A 25254-nucleotide genomic window follows, 5' to 3' on the forward strand; every position below is an offset into this window, starting at 1 on the left:
CACAGGACAGAGGTTGAGTCAACTTTAATCCATGTCAACTGGCTGCAAGTGTGATTTAGCTATTGCCAACACCTGTTAGGTGCCACAGGTAAGTAACAGGTGCTGTTAATTACACAAATTAGAGAAGCATCACATGATTTTTCGAACAGTGCCAATACTTTTGTCCATCCCCTTTTTTATGTTTGGTGTGAAATTATATCCAATTTGGCTTTAGGACAATTCTTTTTGTGTTTTTTCATTTAAGACAAATTAAATGAAGATAATAATACCAAAGAATTTGTGTTTGCAATCATTTTCAGGAAGAAACTGAGTATTATCGGACAGAATTGCAGGGGTGTGAATACTTTTGGCCATGACTGTATGTTCTCCATTTTGGGTAATCCACTCCCCCCCCACCCGGGCATTGATGATCGTGCTTTCTGAGTCTGGATAAAGAGGAAGCACTTAAGAATTTGTCATTTTGGAGCAGGACACCTTTGGCCTTCAAAGGATCGTCTCCTTGGTATTTCTTCACTATCCACCCTGGATGTCTGGAGAGTAGGTCGGCTGTTGCATTTTTTCCAGTCACTCCCTCATAGAGCCTTCTATAACAGTGAGAAAACGACTTTCGAAACAGCTTGCTCAAGTGCAGTACCTCTGCATACTTTATCATTTTCGTACTCTCTACTGCTTAACCCACCAGACCTTCCGGTTGCCAGGTTTACGTAAAATTTTCTCTTTCGCGCACAAAGTGTCATTCTGTTCTCGTTTTCATGAGGCCAGTTATAACTTATCTCTATGGTATAGAATCCCGACTCAAATACACTATTTCACTGAGGCTAGCCCCATGTGTTGGAGATGTGGCAATGAGGAAGGTGATCTATTACACATTTTTTGGTCGTACAAGTTAGTCACTGCTTTTTGGGACAATGTACTATCAGTGATACAAAGGTTTACTGGTTTCGTGACTGACCTGATTTCTGCTCTTGTCCTTCTCTAAAAATATACAGGCATTCTATACTGAGGTGCCTAATTGTGACAGCTTGGGCGGGCATACTCCTTCTTTGGAGAAAAGAAACATACCGCCCTTTGGTTCTATAAAATAAATGAGGTGATGTTGATGGAGGAACTGACTGCTACAGCTAATAACTTTTAAGACCGTTTTTATAAAACCTGGTTTTAACCCCCTTGCCCCCAAAATTAAAGCTTGCATGGATCCCGGTGATTCTGACATTGTTTACTCGTGACATATTGCACATCATGTTAGTGGTAAAATTTCCTTGACATTACTTGAGTTTATTTGTGAAAAAAAACGGAAAGTTGGAGAAAATTTTGCAATTTTCCAAATTTGAATTTTCATGCCCTTAAATCACAGACATATGTCACACAAAATACTTAATAAGTAACATTTCCCACATGTCTGCTTTACATCAGCACAATTTTGGAACCAAATTTTTTTTTTTGTTAGGGAGTTATAAGGGTTAAAAGTTGACCAGCAATTTCTCATTTTTACACCATTTTTTTTAGGGACCACATCACATTTGATGTCACTTTGAGGGGTCTATATGATAGAAAATACCCAAGCGTGACACCATTCTAAAAACTGCACCCCTCAAGATGCTCAAAACCACATTCAAGAAGTTTATTAACCCTTCAGGTGTTTCACATGAATTTTTGGAATGTTTAAAAAAAAAAATGAACATTTAACTTTTTTCACAAAAAAATTATTTCAGATACAATTTGTTTTATTTTACCAAGGGTAACAGGAGAAACTGGACCCCAAAAGTTGTTGTACAATTTGTCCTCAGTATGCCGATACCCTATATGTGGGGGTAAACCACTGTTTGGGTGCATGGCAGAACTCGGAAGGAGCGCCATTTGACTTTTCAATGCAAAATTGCCTGGAATTGAGATAGGATGCCACGTCGCGTTTGTAGAGCCCCTGATGTGCCTAAACAGTGGAAACCCCACAAAAGTGACACCATTTTGGAAAGTAGACCCCCCATGGAACTTATCTATATGTGTGGTGAGCACTTTGAACCCCCAAGTGCTTAACAGAAGTTTATAATGTACAGCTGTGAAAATAAAAAATCTTTTTCCACAAAAATGATTTTTTAGCCCCCAATTTTGTATTTTCCCAAGGGTTACAGGAGAAATTGGACCCCAAAAGTTGTTGTACAATTTGTCCTGAGTACGCTGATACCCTATATGTGGGGGTAAACCACTGTTTGGGCGCACGGCAGAGCTCAGAAGGGAAGGAGCACTGTTTTACTTTTTCAACGCAGAATTGTATGGATTGAGATTGGACGTCATGTTGCATTTGCAGAGCCCCTGGTGTGCCCAAACTTTGGAAACCTCCCAATTCTAACTGCAACCCTAAACCCAAAACACCCCTAACCCTAATCCCCACCACACCCCTAACCCTAATCCCAACCCCAACACACCCCTAACCCCAACACACCCCTAACCCTAATCCCAACCCTAACCATTCCCCTAACCCTGACACACCCCTAACCCAACCGTAAACGTAATTCAAACCCTAACCCCAACCCTAACTTTAGCCCCAACCCTAACTTTAGCCCCGACCCTAACCATAACTTTAGCCCCGACCCTAACTTTAGCCCCAACACAAAATTTACCCCCAACACTAACTTTAGCCCCAACCCTAATGGGAAAAAAGAAATACATTTTTTTTATTTTATTATTTTTCCCTAACTAAGGCGGTGATAAAGGGGGGGTTTGATTTACTATTTATAGCGGGTTTTTATGTTTTGGCAGCTGTCACACACTAAAAGACGCTTTTTATTGCAAAAAATATTTTTTGCTTTACCACACTCTGAGAGCTATAATTTTGGTCCACAGAGTCATACGAGGTCTTGTTTTTTTGCGGGACGAGTTGACGTTTTTATTGGTACCATTTTCGGGCACATTACTTTTTTGATAGCTTTTTATTCTGGTGTTTGTTAGGCAAAAATGAACAAAAACCAGCAATTCGTGAATTTCTTTTTTTCTGGGGGGGGGGGGGGGCGTTTATACTGTTCTGCGTTTGGTAAATTTGATAAAGTAGTTTTATTCTTCGGGTCAGTACGGTTACAGCGATACCTCATTTATATAATTGTTTTAGGTTTTGGCCCTTTTATACAATAAAACTATTTTATAGAAAAAATAATTATTTTTGCATCGCTTTATTCCGAGGGCTATAACTTTTTAATTTTTTTGCTGATGACACTGTTTGGCGGCACGTTTTTTGCTGGACAAGATGACATTTTGGATCCGGGGCCTGCAGGGAGGAGGGTCTAAGGAAAGCATGCAGGGAGCGATGCTTCCCTATGTCGCCGGAATGCTGCGATGTTTGATCGCAGTGTTCTCGGGGTTAATCTGCCAGGAGCGGTCTGTGCCGGATGTCAGCTGACACCCGGCTGCGATTGGCCGCACTCCATCCGTGAGCACGGCTGATCAGTGATGACGTACTATCCCGTCGGTGGTCATAGGGGCCCAGACCACCTCAACGGGATAGTACATCTCATCTTAGAAAGGGGTTAATCGCTCGATTTTAGATCTACTGCCGAGTATCAGGCATACATCGATGATTACTGAACACAGAGCTCTTAGAGTATGCTCCCAAGTTCAGAAATTGCTGCGGTTTTGATGCTGTGTATTTATGCAGCATAAAAAACACCGCAGACAGATGTTACAGCATAGTGGATGAGATTTCAAGAAATCCCATGTCCACTGTGCATCTATGTGCACCTGCGGATCACCCACGAAAACTGACATGCAGCACGTCTTTCGGATCCGCAGCAATTTCTCTGGAGGAGGCCCTAGTCTCTGCAACACAAATGAATGCTTTGGATGTGGTAAATCCACATGGTTCAGTAAACATATGCGGATTTATGTGTGTGAATTGAACGCAGAGTTTTGGATACAACAAAAATACACTGCATCCAAAATGCTGCTACTTCCTGATTGTGGGTACATAGCCTTAGTCTGACTAACACCTCCCTAATGTCTTTCCTGCCCTGTGTCTTCTCTGCTTTCTCTTTTTATCTCTCTGTTTTTCTCTTAGTTTACATCTTACATTTGGCTGTTATAAACTTTACATTAGGTTGTTTTATTGTATAATTGTTGCTAAGAATTTAGTATGACTAATGACCTCAATGTCAAGATTTTACATCACATTCCTTACGACTACATATATATACATAGTACTAGTTAACTTGCTATTATTTACGAATGTGGCACGCTCAGTGCCTTTGGCTTTTGCGGTTTCTTATGCAATAAATACAAAAAAATGACTGCATAATTTCTCGTGAACGAGGCAATACTCCGTATGTGGCTGTACAGTACTGTTTGGCCACATGGTGAGACGAGGGAGGGAAGGAGCGCTATTTGACTTTTGAGGAACAAATTTTTGTAGAATAGTTTGCAGACTCCATAAACAGAGCCCCTAATTGCAAGAAGAGCAGAAAGCACCCTCAATTGATCCAATTTGGAAATTACACTCCTCTGGGTATTCATCTACAGTTGTAGTGATGATTTTGACTCCATGGGTGAAAATGCAAATATGCCATTGTAGTGCCCAGCGCATTGCGCTGTCCATACATTGTGCCCAGCTCGTGCTTCTGTAGACATGCACCATGTAAATTAAGTGAGCTGTCCTCGCTACGGCAATGCCAGACATGTGAATGCTAACTTCAGTTTAGGCACAATGTGAGGCTCAGGAGGAGGGAACATTTGGATTTAACAGCAGATTTTGCTGGATTTCTTTAAGGCGGGCAGCCACATCACTTTTCCAGAGCCTTTGTGCTACCAGTAATGTGGACACTCTCTATATTTCTGTTAACACATGACAAACCTGAGTGGACACTTTTTGTGGGTTTTTACAGGGTTTTATTGGTGGGATTTTGGGGTACAAAGCATTTTGAATCAGTTCTCATTTATCCTGTGCTCTACGTTGAGCACTTACATTGGGGTTTCCATCTAAATCTACAAAAATCGTCATTTCTATGAAACCCAGTGGGATCCATTCATTACTGAGGCAGCAGAGATACTCTGGATTTTGTGTGACTTCTGTTCGGCAGTATTTGGCTTTTAATCCCTTCCCCAACACGCGACACATATATACGGCACAGCAGGAGCTGTATTCTCGCAAACCGACATATATATACAATGTGATGATTGCACAGGCTCACATTGAGCACCGCCGTGGTCGAGTGTGAAACATGAAATCCTGCAGCGACACCTGCAATTGGTGCTAGCATCGATCGAGGATTTTTATCCTCTGCGGCGCCGCTGTCAATAGTGACAACAACATCACGGAGCATCGGAGAGGAAGGGAGCTCCCTCTGTGTTCCCATCGGCACAATGCAATGTGATTGTGTTGTATCAATGATCTCCATGGTGACCATGGGCCCAAAGACGGCAGCGGAGTCAGGACGGTGGCATGTCAGCTCATCCTCAGAGCACGAGCGGATACACATTGCAGAGTATTAGATCATCGATCTGTCAGTTTGAAGTTGATGTCCCATCCTGGGACAATGAAGTTTTTTTTTAAAATATCACAAAATAAAGAACAAAAAGTATTAATCCAATAAATACATTTATGTAAAAAAATAAAATAAAAAACAAGTACACATATTTGGAATCGCCGACCTGCCATATAGTTGACATTAGTGACATTATAGTTCACATTACTGAACACAGTCAAAAAACTAAATGAAAAACAAACAACCGAACAAAAAGTGAAATAAAAAACGGTCAAAAAGACCAATCTAGATAAAAATGGCATCTCTGAAAACATCTGCAAAAAAACAAGTTGCCATACAGCTCCGTCAGCAGAGAAATAAAAAAGTTATAGCTCTCAGAATAAAGCGATGCAAAAAAATCTTTTTTCTATAAAATAGTTTTGTGTACAAGCGCTAAAACATAAAAAAATATAAATGTGGTATCGCTGTAATCGTACTGACTCAAAGAATAAAGCTACCTTATTAATTTTACCATGCAAAACGACATAAAAAAAACCCCCAAAAATAATTCCTGAATTGCTGGTTTTTATTCAATCTGCTTCCCAAAAATCGGAATAGAAAGTGATCAAAAAATGTCATGTGCCCAAAAATGGTACCAATAAAACGTCAACTCGTCCTACAAAAAACAGGCACATGACTATGTCAGCCGAAATATAAAAAAAGTATAGCTATCAAAATAGGGCGATGCGCTATAAAAAGCATTTTTAGCGTGACAGCAGCCAAACATAAAAAGATGCTATACCACTGGTAATCGCACCGACCCGAAGAATAAAGTCGGTATAACCGCACGAAGAATGGCATAAAAAATAAATAAAACCAATTCTTCACCTGCTGTTGATTTTTTATTCTACCTCCCAAAGATAGCAGTAAGGCATGGCTCACAATAATCCTATGCAGTATGCCGAGCGCTTTCACCGGGGTTTCCGTGTAAATGTCTGAAATACGCAATTCAGACGGAACACCAGATGTAAGAGTCCCTATAATGAGGCAGATGGACACACTGTGGCTGCCTATGATCAGACGGGGTCCGTCTTTTTAGGATTGAATAAAAGTGCCGTCAGCCACAGTTTTGTGCACTTCTGAAAAGATGGACACAGCTGAACAGAGGCCACACGGATTCCAAAGTAACTGCTGCCGTATTATAGTGAATGGATCCCTCAGGGGATTTCATATGAATCATATCACTAGGAGATTTAGATGTAAGCCCCGATGTAAGTGCTCAGGATAAATGTGATCCAAAATATTATGTAAAATATTACCAATAACAGCTTCAAATCAATCCACAAAAAAAGGAAGTCCCAGCACCGCTCCATCATCTGTTAACAGAAATATAGGGGGCTTCCACATTACTGGTAGTACAAAGGCTCTGGAAAAGCGCTATAGCTCAACCCCAAAAGAAATTCTGCAAATTCTGCACTCCCAAATACCCCCTCCCTTCTGTGCTTCATAGTGTGCCTAAACCACATTTAGCGGCCCCATATTTGGCATTTCTGTAGCGAAGACAGTCCGCCTAATTTACAGGTGCATGTCTCCAGAAGCACGAGCTGGACACTACTACTTATTGGTTACCTCAACATACTGGGGACTACAATGTACGGGTACCACAATGGCAGTTTGCAATTTTCACATCCACTACTGCTTGTTTCTGTAAAACACCTATGGAGTCAAAATCGTCACTATACCTGTAGATAAATTCCCAAAGGGGTATTTCCAAAATGGGTCACTTGGTGGGATTTGGCTCTTCTAGCAATTAGGGGCTCTGTATATGGAGTCCGCAAACTATTCTAACAAAATCTGCACTTCAGGAGGAAAACAGAGCTCCATAGCTCCAGAGTCTCGCCGTATGATTAAGGAATACTGTACAGCCACATATGGGGTATTTCCATATTTATCAGAAAATGTGGGACAAATTTTGTTGCCATTTTTTTCCAATTTCCCAGTGTGAAAATGTAAAATCTGTCATATGGGCTCCTCAAAGTCACTTAAAATGTGAATTTTGTTAAAAATTTGATTAAAATTTTGTTGGAAAAATGAGAAATCGCTGGTCAACTTTTAACACTTATAACGTCCTAACAAAAAAATTATGTTTCAAAAATTGTGCTGATGTAGAGTAGACATGTGGAAAATGTTATTAATTAACTATTTTCTATGACATAACTCTCTAATTTAAGGGCATAAAAATAAAAACTTTGAAAAGTGCAAAGTTTCCCAAATTGTCACCAAATTTACAATATTTTCACAAATAAATGCAAGTCATATCGAACAAATTTTACTACTATCACGAAGTACAATATGTCACAAGAAAATCTCAGAATCAATGGGATCCCTTGAAGCTTTCCACAGTTATAACTACATAAAGCGACACTGGTCAGAATTGTAAAATTTGGCCTGTTCAGGAAGGTGAAACAAGCTTCGGGGTGAGGGATTAAAGGGAACCTGTGTTAGGGCTAGCGGAACGCACCAAGTAAATATAGAGGTTTTATTATAATTGATGCGTTCGCAGCCCGGGTCCACCGTGCAGGAGAACCTGCTGCTAGCAAACGGCGGAACTATATGGCGGTATGAGCTAACCCTGTTACTTCACAGAGTAGCTGAAACTCAAAGTACTGCGCCCTGTTTGACTTCACAGTGGCGCAGGCTAACTACTCAACTGAGAGCAGTCAGTGGTCATGCATGCACACAATCTCCTTGCCGGAGGTGCCAGCATTTTAGGGGCTTATTTCAGCCAGGTCCCTGAATACATTCACACAAAATCTCCTCGCCGGAGGTGCCAGCATTCTAGGGGCTTATTTCAGCCGGGTCCCTGAACACAAACTCACATGACCACACTGGCGCAAAGCACATAACATAGAACAATACTAGCGCATGGCCGTGCGAGCCTTAAATAGTTGCAGCACGTACAGGACCTTCCTAGAAGGACCAATGAGAGGCTGCCACAGAGCGTGAGCACCTACAGGACCTTCCTGAAGGACCAATGGCCTTAGCTGCAGTATCTGATCATGTGACCCTCGATCTCCACTGAGAGATCTTACTCTGGGCATGCTCAGAACGAGAAAAGCAGGACTTAGTCCCAGAAGCGTCTGCTCGCCGCTGCCCAGCACTGACTTCATGGCAGAAGCCGGAAAAGCAGCAGTAACTCTTTGTACAGAGTCGGATTGAGTGAGACGCTGGGACCGACGTCTTCGCTGAGCAGGCTCCACTGCGGCAGAAGAATGGGAGACCGCAGCGGAGATGGCCCAAGATTCCTCCTGTGCAGAGGCGGGAACTCGACCCCTAACAACCTGTCACCCCCAAAATCGATGGTGAGGTAAGCTCACCGTCATCAGGGGCTTATCTACAGCATTCTGTAATGCTGTAGATAAGCCGCCGATGTTACCTGAAAGAGGAGAAAAAGACGTTAGACTATACTCACCCAGGGGCGGTCCCACTCCGATGGGCGTCTCAGGTTCGGTACAGCGCCTCCCACCTTCATTCCATGACGTCCTCTTCTGGTCTTCACGCCGCTGCTCTGGTGCAGGCGTACTTTGTCTGCCCTGTTGAGGGCAGAGCAAAGTACTGCAGTGCGCAGGCGGCGGAAAGGTCAGAGAGGCCCAGCGCCTGTGCACTGGAGGGCAGACAAAGTACGCCTGCGCCGCGGCGTGAAGACCAGAAGAGGACGTCATGGAATGAAGATAGGAGGCGCCGGAGCGGACCCGAGACACCCATTTGACCAGAACGCAGCGGGACCACCCCTGGGTGAGTATAATCTAACGTCTTTTTCTCCTCTTTCAGGTAACATCGGGGGTTTATCTACAGCATTACAGAATGCTGTAGATAAGCCCCTGATGACTGTGAGCTTACCTCACCATCGATTTTGGGGGTGACAGGTTCCCTTTAACAGATGCACAAAACTGTGGCTGACCGTGTTTTTATGCACACTTAAAAAGATGGGCATGACCAGATCATAGGCCATGCATAGTCCACAGTGTTTCCACCTGCCTCATTGTGGGGAATCTTCCACCAGGGAATCTGTCTGAATCACAAATATTACAGATATTTACAAAGAAATCCTGGTGTAAGCATTCAGTGTACAGGAAAAATGTATGCCGAACCTTATTACGATCAACAAACAAATCAATAGCAGGTGAAGAACTGCTTTAATTTATTTTTTACGGCATTCCTTGTGCGGTATATGTGATTAGAAGATTTTGTTCTTCGGGCCAGTGTGACTGTAGCGATAACAGATTTATATGTTTTTTTTTTTATGTATGGCTGCCATCACACACTAAAAAACGCTTTAAAAAAAAAAAAAAAAAAAAAAAAATGTTTTAACAAAAACAAGTTTTTACATTGCCATATTCTAAGAGCCATAATTTTTCTATATTTTTGTCGACTCGTGTGATGGCTTATTTTTTGTGGGTCAAGTCGACTTTTTATTGCTACCATTTTCGGGCACATAACATTTTTTGATCGATTTCTATTCTGATTTTTGGGAGTCAGAATGAACAAAAACCAGCAACTCAGAGATTAATGTTGTTTTTTTTAAGTTGTTCACCGTGTGGTAAAACTGATAAGACAGGTTTATTCTTCGATTACAGCAATGCCCTATTTATATCTTGTTGTTTTTATACAATAAAAATAATTTCATGGAAAAAATATTGTTTTTACATCGCTATATTCTGAGAGCTAGACTTTTATTTTTGCACTGATGGAGCTCTATGGCATTTTCAATTTTCTTCTTAACTTTTTTTTTTTTTAATTAGTCCCTCTATGAGACTTTAACTTTTATTACTCTGATCACTGGTCTCATGCATTGCAATACACCAGCACTGCAGTGAATAAGACCTGTGATATTACACAGACAGATTGCCTGTTACACCCTGCCTATGGCCATGGCACCTGGCACACCAAGAGATCATTGTTTGGTCTTTGGGTGCCATGAAAGCCATCAGCTCCCTGTGATTTCTTTGCGGAGGTGCCGATGGAGGTGAGAGAGGGAGCTCACATCCACTCACAACCATCCAAATGCCTCCGACTGCTATCGATGGCGGCATTTGGAGGGTTATTCAGCCAGGGGCGGTGCGGCCACCTGCCCTGGCTATTACGGGCACCAGACCTGGCTGTTACGGGCACCAGCCCTGGATGTTACCACAGGAGCTCGGCTGACAGCTGGGTCGAGCTCCTGGTGGCAATCATGTAGGGAAGTACTGATTATTATATTAAGAAATCCTCTTTCTACTATTTCAGCCACATACTGTAGGTGGTAAAATCTTGGTTTAAAAGGGAACTAGAGAGTGACTACAAATATACATTTGGAAGCAGATCCTGATCTTGTTATTTGCAAAAATTACAGCAACGCCATAATAGAAAACTACCAATATCTTTGCTAGCAAAAGAAAACTAACTTAATTTATGAACTTCGTCTAACATCTAAATTACAGATTTATGACCATCTTAAAGTTTTGGGTGAAAATCCTTTTTAACTTGACAACACAGATTAAAAATAACACAGGATTAAATTGATATTTTTTAACAAGAATTTCTTTATCTTTGCCAAAATCCAAAAAATTGTAACATTATGTAATCAAAAAAGTAATACCCCCTTAATTGTGACACATTAATTAGCATGTATTGTGAATTTTTTTTAGTAATAGTGATACATTTTAGTTATGTATTACACTATATTAATTTTCATTTTTGTTTCTCAATAAAAACTCCTACACTTAGAAGGTACTGTTGCATACAGAACAATTAAAAGCTAACATACGCTCAACCAGCAATCTCATTGTTGATATTTTTTTTGTAGCACTGTGCAGTATAAATAATATGGCTTCCAAATAAACGTGCAAAGAAAAAGTAGGGGTCAATGGTCATTGCTCCAAGAGTAGACCATTTTAAGTAAAATATCCATTGAGTAGGTATACAGCTTGATTTACATGGCCAAATCTTAAAATTATACTGTTGTGTTTCGGTTTGCAGGTTTTCACTACAAGTTTAAAAAAAATTAAGAACAATAAAAACTAGAGCACGTGATAAGAAACTTGTGACAGTGGCTGTGAGATATTCAGGTTTCTAGTAACTTTATTTCAAATCTAAGGTAAGAGATCAGATTCCATTTCTGCAGGGAGCTTAGAGTGGAAAGAAAGAAGATCCACATCATAATCTGTAAATACAAAACAAGAGTACATTAGAGAACATAGTGAATAAATTGGTGAATGAAAAATAAAATATGCTACTTGACATTTTAAGAGGACCTTTCACCACATTTTTCATGTTGAACTGGTTGCAGGATGTAATAGTAGTTGCAAAGTGGAATAAAACATTTTAATTTAGCCTTTCTGTTGCAGAGATACCAAAGTATTTGGCCCTTATGAGTCAATTTTTTATAAGTTCAAATGGATGTTATCAGATATTTTTTACTGGGGCCAAGTACTTATCCTTTCGTGATTCTAACCAACCAAAAGCAGGCAGCAACTCAGCAGAAAAAGAACACGCCCCCACCATTGCTTAACCCCTTTCTGGTATTGGACGTACTATTCCGTCCATGTGACCTGGGCCTTACTTCCCATGGACGGAATAGTACGTCATACGCCATCAGCTGCGCTCATGTAGGGAGCGCGGGCGGGTGTCAGCTGATTATCACAGCTGATACCCGGCACTATGTGCCAGGAGCGGTCACGGACAGCTCCCAGCACTTTAACCCTCGGAACACTGCAAGGGGGGCTCCCTGCGTGCTTCGTGCGATGTGATCGCGTTGTTCTGAGGGTCTCCTCACTGCAGGCGCCCGAATCCAAGATTGCCGTGGGGTCCTTCCGGGTCGTGGCTTGTCAGTGCCTGCTGAGAGCAGGACCTGAGAAACCTCCTTCACGGCCTGTCAGATCGCAGATCTGACACAGTGCTCTGCAAAGTGTCAGATCAGCGATCTGACTTTATACAGTGATGTTCCACCCTGGGACAATGTAAAAAAGTAAAAAAAAAAAATGTGTAAAAATATTTTAAAAAAATTCCTAGATAAAGAAAAAATTAAATATTTTTCCCCAAAATACATTTCTTTATGTAAATTAAACAAAAACCCGACCTATAAAACTGTTCCACTGGTTAACCCCCTCAGTGAACACCGTAAAAAAAAAAATGAGGCAAAAAACAATGCTTTATCACCATACCGCCGAACAAAAAGTGGAATAACACGCGTTCAAAAAGATGGATATAAATAAACATGGTACCGCTGAAAACGTCATCTTGTCCCGCAAAAAATGAGCCATGATACAGCATCATTAGCAGAAAAATAAAAAAGTTATAGCCCTCATAATAAAGCGTTTCAAAAATTATTTTTTAAATAAACGTTTTTATTGCATAAAAGCGCCAAAACATTTAGAAAAAGATAAATGAGGTATCGCTGTAATTGTACTAACCCGAAGAATAAAACTGCTTTATCAATTTTACCGCACACGGAATGGGATAAACGCCCCACCCAAAAGAAATTAATGAATTGCTGGTTTTTGTTCATTCTGCCTCCCAAAAATCATAATAAAAAGCGATAAAAAATGTCATGTGCCTGAAAATGGTACCAATAAAAACATCAACTCGTCCCGCAAAAAACAAGACCTCACATGACTCTGTGGGCCAGCTGCCAAACAAAAACCCGCTTTAAAAAACGCTATAAATAATAAATCAAACCCCCTTTATTACCCCCTTAGTTAGGGAAAAATAATAAAAAAAATGTATTTATTTCCATTTTCCCATTAGGGTTAGGGCTAAAGTTAGGGTTAAGGTTGGGGCTAAAGTTAGGGTTGGGGCTAAAGTTAGGGTTGGGGCTAAAATTAGGGTTAGGGTTGGGGCTAGAGATGGGGTTAGGGTTTGGATTAAGTTTATGGTTGGGATTAGGGTTAGGGGTGTGTCAGGTTTAGGGGTGTTGTTAGGTTTAAGGTTAGGACTGGGATTAGGGGTGTGTTGTGGTTAGGGGTGTGGTTAGGGGAGTGTTCAAGTTAAGGGTGTGGTTAGGGTTAAGGTTAGGGTTGGGATTAGGGGTGTGTTCGGGTTAGGGTTGGAGTTGGGGGGTTTCCAGTGTTTAGGCACATCAGGGGCTCTCCAAACACGACATGGCGTCCGATTTCAATTCCAGCCAATTCTGCGTTGAAAAAGTAAAACGGTGCTCCTTACCTTCCAAGCTCTGCTGTGTGCCCAAACAGTGGTTTAACCCCACACATGGGGTATAAGCGTACTCAGGACAAATTGGACAACAACTTTTGTGGTCCAATTTCTCCTGTTACCCTTGGGACAATAACAATTTTGAGGCTAAAAACTATTTTTGTGGGAAAAAAATGATTTTTTATTTTCACGGCTTTGTATTATAAACTTTAGTGAAACACTTGGGGGTTCAAAGTTCTCACAACACACCAAGATAAGTTCCTTGGGGGGGGGGGGGGGGTCTAGTTTCCACAATGGGGTCACATGTGGGGGGTTTCTACTGATTAGGCAAATCAGTGGCTCTGCAAACGCAACATTACGCCAGCAGACCATTCCATCAAAGTTTGCATTCCAAAGCACCACTAATTCCCTTCCGAGCCCTGACGTGTCCCCAAACAGTAGAATTCTCCCATATATGGGGTATCAACGTGCACAGGACAATTTGGACAACAACTTTTTGGGTCCAATTTCTCCTGTTACCCTTGGGAAAATACAAAACTGGGGGCTAAAAAATCATTTTTGCAGAAAAAAAAATATTTTTTATTTTCACGGCTCTGCGTTATAAATTTTAGTGAAACACTTGGGGGTTCAAAGTTCTCACAACACATCTAGATAAGTTCCTTGGGGGGTCTAGTTTCCAATATGGGGTCACTTGTGGGGGGCTGCATTCTATAATGCTGTGTATCAGCCCTGAAAGGTGATGGCCGTATCTCTTATTGGCCAAACCTGGTGACAGGTTCCCTTTAAAGGGACTCTGTCACCTGAATTTGGAGGGAACAATTTTCAGCCATAGGGGCGGGGTTTTCGGGTGTTTGATTCACCCTTTCCTTACCCGCTGGCTGCATGCTGGCTGCAATATTGGATTGAAGTTCATTCTCTGTCCTATATAGTACACGCCTGCGTAAGGCAAGATTGCCTTGTGCAGGCATGTACTACGGAGGACAGAGAATGAACTTCAATCCAATATTGCAGCCAGCATGCAGCCAGCAAGTAAGGAAAGGGTGAATCAAACACCCGAAAACCCCGCCCCTTTGGCTGAAAATTGTTCCCTCCAAATTCAGGTGACAGAGTCCCTTTAAAGCAGGTGCCTCAGTGATTGGGATGCAATGATACAGCTCTTATCTCCTGATCAAACCTCCTGCATGAGTCAGTAGGGGGAGGGGAGTGCAGCAGATTTTAGTTGTGTCAAATTAAAACCCTTCTATCAGCTCTCTTCCTTTCATTGCCCAATCAGCTAAGCTATACCACCCCTCCCCCCCACACTGCCTGTACATAGATGTGTCAGTAATCACACTTTTGTCTGCTGCAGTCATGAAACTTGTAATTAGAGATGGGCGAACCTGAACAGTTTAGTTAGGTGTCCGTACCGAACACCTAATGTATGTACACGGACACCGAATACGGACTTCATCAGGAAGTCAGTGTTACTGTTTGGGTTCGGCTCCCTGAACACCGAGTGTTTGTTGCGCTGTCATTTGCATGACAGTGCAGCAACCACTGCTTCTAATCAGCAATAATATCATCACCGCCGGTCAGACAGCCTTGGTTCCCACGCTGTCAAATGACAGCGTGAGCATGCAGCTGTGATTGGAGGTATAAAATTTACCTTCGGTCACTGGTGTTGACTGATGGGACTACCGCTCCCATCAGCTGAAGACTGCTGCCGCTAATAACAGTGAGAGCAAGAGAGGCTGATGAGAGTATTCATCAGCCGGCTCCTGTGCTGTAAATAAATAATTAAAAAAAAAACGACGAGAGTTCCCCTTTATTTTTGATAACCAGCTAGGCAAAACTCACAGCTGGGGGCTGCAACCCTCAGCTGTCAACGTTAGCAAGGCTAGTTATCAAGAATAGAGGGGTCCCCACGTGGTTTTTTAATTATTTACATAAATAATTAAAAAATACTCCGTGGGGTCTCCTGTATTTCTGATAACCAGCCAGGGAAAACTCACAGCTGGGGGAGGCACCCCTGTTTTTTTTTTATTATTATTATTTAAATAAATAAGTAAACAAAATGGTGTGGGCTCCCCCCAATTTTGACAAGCATTGCTAAAGCTGAAAGATTGGTGCTGGTATTCTCAGACTGGTAACGGGCCATGGATATTGCCCCGACCCAGCCTAAAAACAGAAGCCCGCAGCCACCCAGAAAAGTCGCATCTATTACCACTTGCCCTGTAGTGGTGGAAAGTGGAATTCATATTTGTTATTTATTTACAGCGTGGGCGCCGGTTGCTGAATACTCCCATCAGCTGCTCCTGCTCTAGCTGTTATTAGCGGCAGCAGTACCATCAGCTGACACCAGTGACCGGAGGTAAATTTTATACCTGTCTTTTGACAGCATGGGAACCGTAGTTGTGTGACCAGCAAAGATGAATTTACCGCTGATCAGAAGTGGTGTTTGCCGTGCTGTCATGCAAACACTGGATGTTCGGGCCCCCCATTCAAGTGAATGGGTTCCGGGTACTGTTCTGGTACCCGAATCCTAACTTTTTGTAACTGTTTGGCCGAACCTGCCGGACACGAACATCCAGGTATCCGCCCATCTCTACTTGTAATCACTCTGCAGGAGATTAATACTGTCATTAGGTCTTGCACAGGAGAAAAGTGACTGTTCTGGGTTCCTCCTGTGTGATACATTGCAAGTTGCCTGAGCACAATAGACGTAAGTTTGTTTACTGGCATCTCCGGACAGATAGTGTAAGCAGGGGCAGTACAGCAGGAGTGACAGTGTTGTGATCCCAAACCCTGGCAGAAGGGTTGTGTGACACAGCTAAACTCAGCTGTACTGCTCCCAACCACAAACAGCATGAATCAGAGCCTGGCTGCACGATTGGCATTTCAGAGAAAATGCAGGTTGAAGGACCGTAAGGGAAACCAAGCTGTTTCAGGTAATTGCTGATCTCTGCCATTTGTGTGCATCAGGAGAGACATACCAATCAGCCTAGGCGGTGTTTGTAAAGCCGGCCAAGGGCAGCGCTGCATTTGTCTTGTCTCTGCCTATGGTACTGAGCCGAATCTTTGAGACTACAAACTATAGAGACAAGTTCCCCTTAATAGTAAAAGGCAAGAGTAATATGATGTAACTGTTTACTCATCAATTTCATTTTAATAAGATATGCATTTGATTTGGAAGTTAAATACTCATCCTTATCCCCCCTGAACTTATTGTAATGTTCACCATAATAAATGTTATGACTTTGTGCATTGTTTACTGCCCTAAAATTAATAGTGAAGTGCAAACAAATGTTCAGAGCAGTTACCAACCTATTTCATCCAGTCTGGCTGAGGTAGGGTTCTTATGAAACAACTCAATGTGTTTATCCATTTGGTCTCTCGTTGCAGTTGAAAAGTTACACTGCATACACCTGTAGTTGTCACGTGTATGCTCCCATATTATACGGCTGTTGGTTGTATGGCCTAAAAGGAAGCAAGACATATGTATATGTAAATCAAGTTGTATCAAATGTAGATAACAATACCATGACAATTTTGCTCTAGTCTTTATATTTATTACAGTAATAAAATAATATAACGTGATAAATATGAATATGTGATAAAAGTGTTTTTCATACCATAGCTACACTATAGTGATACTCATTATTGTAGTAATTTAGTTATGGTGGTAAAATGTCTGATATTGACCAACTGTAAAAAAAAATGCCTGACTTAAAGCAATTATACTAGTTTTCTATAGATATTTCTTTATTTTAGGCTAATTTGAAAGCGATAAGAAAAGTGGGTGTGGACTCCTAAGAGATTGTTTTAGTAAAATTTATTAAGAAATCCTGAGTAGGAGTAGGGCAGATGATGGTAAGAATCTTCACCTGTGCATAAGCAGGCATTTTTCAACAGTTATGCTGAATTCAGACATTCGTGTAGCATATTTTGAGTCCAGACCGTGATCAGGTCTGACTCGAAAAAGAAAGCCTCATAGATGTCTATGAAACTGTCAAGTGCAAGTCAGGAGACCCATGGCCCGGCTGTGCATTGCAATCTGTATATCTGACCGTGATATATGGGCATATTTATTCGTCCTAGTTACAAATGCAGATTTATAAGGAAATTTGTGACCTTTACAAAATTTGATGCAAGTCACTCCCAACTATTTCCAGCATTTAAACGGGAATTCCTGCACTGTAGCCAGTGAATATACTTAGATTGGATGGAAAAGCCACCCAATTATGTTTTAAAATATCATATAGATATGACAGTAGTTCATATCATGAAGTCTGTAAATGGTGGTTATCCAAAACTATAGGGCACTTAAAAATCCCTTTATTGCCATAGATTTCTAACAAACTTCCAAAAAAAGCAGTCACTGATTTAAATGGACATTCGCTTAGAATGTACAGTGGATATAAAAAGTCTAGACACCCCTACTAAAATACCAAGATGCTGTCATCTAAAAAACGATATTCCACGAAGAATCATTTCATAACTTTGTCCACCTTTAATCTGTACAAATCCATTGAGAAACAGAGAAATTATTTTGGGGGATGGGCGGGGGAAAATAAAAATAACAAAATTACAATAATGTGGTTGCATAAGTGTGATCGTTGAGATATAATTGTGGTTGCATCCAGAATTAGCCAATCACATTTAAACCTGTGCCAAGTGGTAGTCAGTACACAGCTGTCATAATGTAAAGGGAATCTGTCAGCAGGTTTGCTATGTAATCTGAAAGCACTATAATGTGGGGTAAGCGAACCTGATTACAGTGATGTGTCACTAACTAGGATGTGTTTGTTATTTTACTACAATCAGTGTTTTATGAGCAAGAGATTATCACTACAAGACAAGCTACTCAGTGCCTTCTGGTCCAAGCACGCCCCCATCACTAATCAGCAGCTCTCTGTCACTATACAATCTACACAGAAAGCTGCTAATCAGTGATGTGGGTGGGATTACAACATTCTGAGCTCTGCAACAGAGGAAACTGTGATTCTATCATAACTGATGCATCCAGTAAATTAAGGGATACTTCACTGGAATCATGGTCTCTGTCCCAACTTCATGATTGTATTAGGCTAGTCTCACACTAGTGTTTTGAGGAGCTGCGGAGGGCTGCAGACTTCCTCCGTGAAGCCCCGCCCTCGGCTGCACCTCCGCCACTAGCTCCGCCTACTTGTGCATGTGGCCTGCATGCGGCCTGGGTACCTATCTTTAACATTAGGTACGCAGGTCGTGCGGCTGTATGCGGATGCTTCCGCATGCGTCATTTTGACGCGACCAGCGTAGGACGCAGCTGGTAGCAATTTCTTTTTTTCGCCGTATCGTCAAAACGACAATATATAATATAATTCTGTCCAGTGTCACTTTATGTGGTAATAATTCTTGAATGCTTCACGCTATCCCACTGATTCTGATTTTTCGTGACTTATTGTACTTTATGATAGTGGTACAATTTCTTCGATATGACTTGCGTTTATTTATGAAAAAAACACAATATTTTCAAAATTTTTGCCAAATCTCCAATTGTCAAACTTTTCATTTTTGTGCCCTTAAATCAGAGAGTTATGTCACACAAAATAGTTAATAAAATTTCCCATATGTCTACTTTACATCATCACAATTTTGGAAACAATTTTATTTGTTAGGAGGTTAGAAGGGTTAAAAGTTGACCAGTGATTTCTCATTTTTCCAACAAAATTTACAAAACTATTTTTTTTAGGAACCACATCACATTTGAAGTGAGTTTGGGGGACCTATATGACAGCAAATACCCAAAAGTGCTACAAACTTCACCCCTCAAGGTGCTCAAAACCACATTCAAGAAGTTTATTAACACTTCCAGTGCTTCACAGAAACTAAAGCAATCTGGAAGGGAAAAAAAATGACCATTTAACTTTTTTTCCACAAAAATTTTACTTTAGCTCCAAATTTGTTACTTTCACAAGGGTAACAGGAGAAAATGTACCATAAAATTTGTTGTGAAATTTCTCCTGGAATATGCAGCTACCCCATATGTGGAAGACATCCACTGTTTGGGTGAACGGCAAATCGACAAAGGGAAGGAGGTCTATTTGACTTTTCAATGTAAAATTTGCTGGAACAATTAGCGGACGCCATGATGGGTTTGGAGGGCCTCTGATGTGTCTAAACAGTGGAAACTTCAAAAAAGTGACTCCATTTTGGAAACTAGACCCCCCAAGGTACTTATCTAGATGTGTGGTGAGCTCCTTGAACTCCCAGGTGCTTCACAGAAGTTTATAACGTAGAGCTGTGAAAATTTTAAAAAAAAATATCAAATTTTAACCACAAAAATGTACTTTTAGCCCCAATTGTTTTTATTTTCACAAGGGTAACAGGTGAAAATGGACACCACAATTTGTTGTACAATTTCTCCCGAGTACACCGATACCCCATATGTGGAGGAAAACTACTTTTTCGGTGCACGGCAGGGCTTGGAAAGGAAGGCGTGACGTTTTGGAATGCAGACGTTGATGGAATGGTCTGCGGGCGTCATGTAGCGATTGAAAAGCTCCTCTTGTGCCTAAACTATGAAACCCCCCCACAAGTGACCCCATTTTGGAAACTACACCCCTTAAGGATTTTATCCAGGGGTATAATGTGCATTTTGGACCCACCGGTACTACACAGAATTTGATAACATTAGGTTGTCATATTGAACACTAAATTTTTTTCACAAATATGTTGTTTTCGACTCAAATTTGTATTTTTCACAATGGATAATAGGAGAAATCGGACCCCATAATTTGTTGTGCAATTTGTCCCGAACGTGACTATACCCCATATGTGATCAAAAACTTCGGCTTGGGAACATGGCAGGGCTAGGGAAGGAAAGAGTGCAATTTGTCTGGGATAGATTGTGAATGCCGTGTCGCATTTGAAGAGCCCTTGACATGTGAAAACAACTGACACCTGCCCACAAGTGATGCCATTTTGAAAACTAGACCGCTCAATGAAGTCATCTACAGGTGTAGTGAGTATTTTGAACTCATAGGTGATTCACAGAATTTTAGAACATTGAGACATGAAAATATGGCATTATAGTGGTAAAAATGTATTTATTTTTATTTGTTGCAAATTTGTCAGGCACACAAGCGTTAATTGATGAAACTAGACCCCACAATTTATTGTGCAATTTCTCTCGAACGTGGTGCGGCCTCATATGTTGTCAGAAATTACTGTTAGGCCACACATCCGGACTGAGAAGGAAGGAGCGCTATTTGGCTTTTGGAGCACAGATTTTGCTAGAATAGTTTGCGGGCGACATTTGCGGAGCCCTTAAGGTGCCAGAACAGCAGAAAAAAAACAAAAGTGACCACATTGTAAGAGCTTCACCTCTCAATGAATTCATCTACGACTGCAGTGACTATTTTGTAACATCCACACCAGGCTTTTTTTCTGGAGAATTGCAAATCTGTCAGTCTAATAGCCATACATTGTGCCCCCATATAGCGTAGAGCCCCCACAAATTGTAGCGCCCCCATACATTGTGCCCAGCTTGTGCTTCTGGCAATATGCACCCGTAATTTAAGTGCCTTCTCTCCATTACAATAATGCCAAAGATGTAACCTCTTACTATGGTATAGGCCCAGTGGAACACAGAAAAAGGGAGGATTTGGAATAGCATTCACTGGATTTTATTTGAGGGTGTGGGAGACATGTCGCTTTTCCAGAGTCTTTGTTCTACCAGTAACGTGGAACCCCCTGTAGTTCCAGTGACAAATGACGGATCTGAGTGGCAGCTGGTTTTGTGCAGGATAAATTAGGGTTTTTATTGGTAACATTATGGGGTACATTCTATTTTTCGATCGCTTCCAGAATAAGGTTTGGTTCATGTTCTTCTTTTCTACTCTGAGCATTTACCTCGAGTTTTCCGTGTAAATCCCACAAAAATGTGAGTAAGACGAAACCCCCAATGGAACCACCCACCATAATGAGGCAGATATAGACCCTCCATACTCTGGCGTTTGATCCGGTGGTATCCATCTTTTTAGGCATTCACAGATCTGTGGTCATACTTGGGTGCTAAAAAGACTCCTAAAATGATGGGACATCTGCTGGAACATAGACAAGTCCAAAGTAATTCCATCTGCCTCATAAGTGAATGGTTCCGTCCAGGGTTTTTGTCTGAATCCCGGTTTTGGGAATTTACATGGAAACCCAGATGTAAGTGCTCAGCAGGATAAATGTGAGCGAAGTCTTATTTGATTTTTGGGAGGTAGAATGAACAAATAGACAGGAGTACAAGAGTAGTTCTTATTTTTGCGTGGTTCACCGTGTGATATAAGTGATGAGGTGGATTTATGCTTCGGGTCGGTGTGGTTACAGCGATACCAGATTTATATAGTTTTTTTAGGTTTTGCTGCTCTTACAGTAAAAATGCTTTTTTTTAAAATAAAGAGTAGGTTTTTTGGGGCCATATTTTGAGATCTGCAACTTTTTTATTTTTAGCGAACAGGGTTGTATGAGGGCTGATTTTTTGAGGGACGAGTTGCAGATATTTTGTTATAATAATAATCTTTATTTATATAGCACCAACATATTCGGCAGCGCTTTACAGTTTAACAGTTTCAAACACAACAGTCATAAGTAACAACGTTAACAATATAATAATTAAAGCATTGTGGGGTACCATTTTGGGGTACATAATATTTCTTTATCGCGTTTTATTCAGATTTTTCAGACACAGAATGGACAAAATCCAGCAATTCATTTATTGTTTTTATTTCTTTTTTTTATTTTTGCATTGTTCACCTTGTGGTAAAAGAGATCAGAACGATTTGTTGGTCAGGTTGGTACTATTACAGTGATACCAAAATTTATGATTTTTTTAGGCTTTCTTTTTGCAAACTAAACAATATTTTACTAAAAAGAATTTGTTTTTGCATCATCATATTCTGAGAGTGGTAGCTTTTTTAAAAGGTTTTTGCCAAATGAGCCAAAGTAGGGATAGTGTTTTGCGAGACAGTTTTGAGTTTTCAATTATACGTTTTTTGTTTGTTTGTTTGTTTTTTTCCACAGGACTTTTTGTTCACTTTTTATTCACTTTTTTGTGAGTCAGTATGATGAAAAAAACAAAAATGTTGTGTTTATTTTTTTTTACAACATTCGCCAAATAAAATAACATGCCAGTTTTATGGAGCAGGTTGTTCCAGTCGCGGCCATACCAATTATGTGTAATTTTTTGTTTGTTTTTGTTTGATCAGAAACGCTGCGTTTTGAGTGGCGAAACTCATTTTCGGAATTTGTGTGCACTTTGTGTGTTTTCTTTATAGGTTTTATTTTACTTTTTTCCCCTTTACTTAGTCCCACAGTGGGACATGTATAATTTTCAATTTGATCACTTGTCTCATACACTGCTGTACTCATGTCAACTGATTTTCTAACGCATCGGGTATTCTAGAATATACATGTCCCCGTAGTATATGGACAATGATGATTCCAGAATTCGCGGCAGACTGTGCCTGTCGCTGATTGGTCGAGGCAACCTTTATGACATCATCGTCACCATGGCAACCATTATGACATCTACGTCGATACTGTGCCCGTCGCTGATTGGTCGAGGCCTGGCGGCCTCGACCAATCAGAGACGCGGGATTTCCATTATGACATCATCGTCACCATGCTGTGCCCGTCGCGGATTGGTCGAGGCCTAGCGGCCTCGACCAATCAGAGACGTGGGATTTCCAGGACAGACAGACAGACAGAAAAACCCTTAGACAATTATATATATAGATGACGTTGTTTACTCTGCCTTGATCATATACATCTGGCTCTCTTAAATTATCTGGCCAAGATGAGCACAGACCACTTCCCTCTTCTTCAAACCTGAATGCATTTTGTTGCACATATATTGTATAGCATAATTCTACAAAACTGTCAGTTTGCCCTGTGTATCATAGAAGTGTGATGCTCAAAATTCCAGAATTGGACCAGAAGGGAAATGAAGGTAACTGGATACAGTCACTGTAAACAATGTTTCTGTTTGCCTTCACTCTCACCCCTGTAATCCTTCACTTTCTACTAACCCCCTAATCCCAACACCTAGTAAGGAACAGGTCATCTCTTCTTGAATCCTCCCCATCCATCTCACCTCCTCCTCTGAACTGTTCCTCAACATACAAATACTCAGTCTCCAAACACAGACAGCCCCCTCATGTTCTCTCCTGCTAACACTTTCTCTGTTCCTCCTCACTGCCGGAGATATTGCTCCAAATCCTGGTCCTCCTCACCACATCCCCACAGTCATTTCTACCTCCTATCCACGCTCTATCACAACTTTCCGTAACATCTCTAACCTTATACCCATTCACCCAGCCCCCACTTCCCCAGTCCCACTAACAGGAGCACTATGGAACGCTCGCTCTGTCTGCAACAAACTTTCTTACATCCATGATCTTTTCATTACTCACACTTTCCTTCCTCGCCATCACCGAAACCTGGCTCACTCCCTCTGACACAGCCTCTCCTGCTTCACTCTCGTATGGTGGATTCTACCTTTCCCACACCTGTTGTGAATTCTGCTCTTGGGCTCCCTCCGGTGGTTATAAGTGGTAATGTTATGAGTTCTGCTCTTGGGCTCCCTCTGGTGGTTATAAGTGGTACTGCTGCTCCTTTGGATTTCAGCAGTCATCAGGTGCTTCCACTTATTACCAATTCTGACTGGGCTATTTAGTCTGGCCAGATGCTTTGGTTAGTGCCAGTTGTTCATTGTTCCTGGGTGGATTCACATCTCTTCCTGGATTCTCCTGCTTATCAGTTCAAACCATCAAAGATAAGTCCTGGCTTGGTTTTTGCAGTCCACATACTGTGGACTTTATTGTTCAGTGCATTTCTATGTTTTTCTTGTCCAGCTTTGTCAGTGTGGATTTATTCAGTCAAGCTGGAAGCTCTGGAGCAGCAGATTTTCCCTCCATGCCTTTAGTTAGGTGTGGAGATTTTTGTATTATCTGTGGTGGATTTTTCTAGTGTTTTTTAATACTGACCGCATAGTACTCTGTCCTATTCTGTCTATTTAGCTAGATTGGCCTCCTTTGCTAAATTCTGTTTTCAGTCTGCGTATGTTTTTTCCCCTCTTCTCTCACAGTCAACATATGTGGGGGGCTGTCTATCCTTTGGGGATTTTCTCTGAGGCAAGATAGTTTCCCGTTTCTATCTATAGGGGTAATTAGTTCTCCGGCTGTGTCGAGGTGTCTAGGACTGGTAGGTACATCCCACGGCTACTGCTAGTTGTCGTGTTATGTTCAGGGTCTGCAGCCAGTACAGGTACCACCTGCTCCAGAGCACGTCTGATGCTGCTCCTAAGCCACCAGATCATAACAGTACAACTGGCCAAGAATGAGTTAAATGCAAAGAAGGGAAGAAAAGTGCTGAGCCATTTTTTTTTCTGCAGTCTACTTTGTCTTCTCTTCCCTCTTAATCTCTGGGTGGTTCAGGAGTTTGGCGCTGACATGGATGTTCAGGCTTTGGCTTCGCGTGTGGATCAACTTGCTGCAAGAGTACAGGTTATTTTTGATTATGTTGTCCAGACTCCGGTTCTAGAGCCTAAAATTCCAACTCCGGATTTGTTTTTTGGGGACAGGTCCAAGTTTTTGAGCTTTAAAAATAACTGCAA

General features: G+C 41.3%; 1 protein-coding gene across 1 annotated transcript in view; it reads right to left on the reverse strand.

Annotated features, from left to right (window-relative positions):
* Nucleotides 1-10943: 10943 nt before the first annotated feature.
* The window catches only part of ZNF414 (zinc finger protein 414), a 55150-nt gene continuing 40839 nt past the window's right edge, over nucleotides 10944-25254 (reverse strand). Inside the window, exons 6-7 of the mRNA XM_077273482.1 lie at nucleotides 16935-17087; nucleotides 10944-11646 (exon numbers count right to left, since the gene is read on the reverse strand). Coding sequence (XP_077129597.1) covers nucleotides 11576-11646; nucleotides 16935-17087 — 224 coding nt within the window. The 3' untranslated portion in view covers nucleotides 10944-11575. The remainder of the gene's footprint in view (nucleotides 11647-16934; nucleotides 17088-25254) is intronic.

The sequence above is a fragment of the Ranitomeya variabilis genome, chromosome 1, assembly GCF_051348905.1.
Source record: "Ranitomeya variabilis isolate aRanVar5 chromosome 1, aRanVar5.hap1, whole genome shotgun sequence".
In the NCBI taxonomy this organism is placed as follows: Eukaryota; Metazoa; Chordata; class Amphibia; order Anura; family Dendrobatidae; genus Ranitomeya; species Ranitomeya variabilis.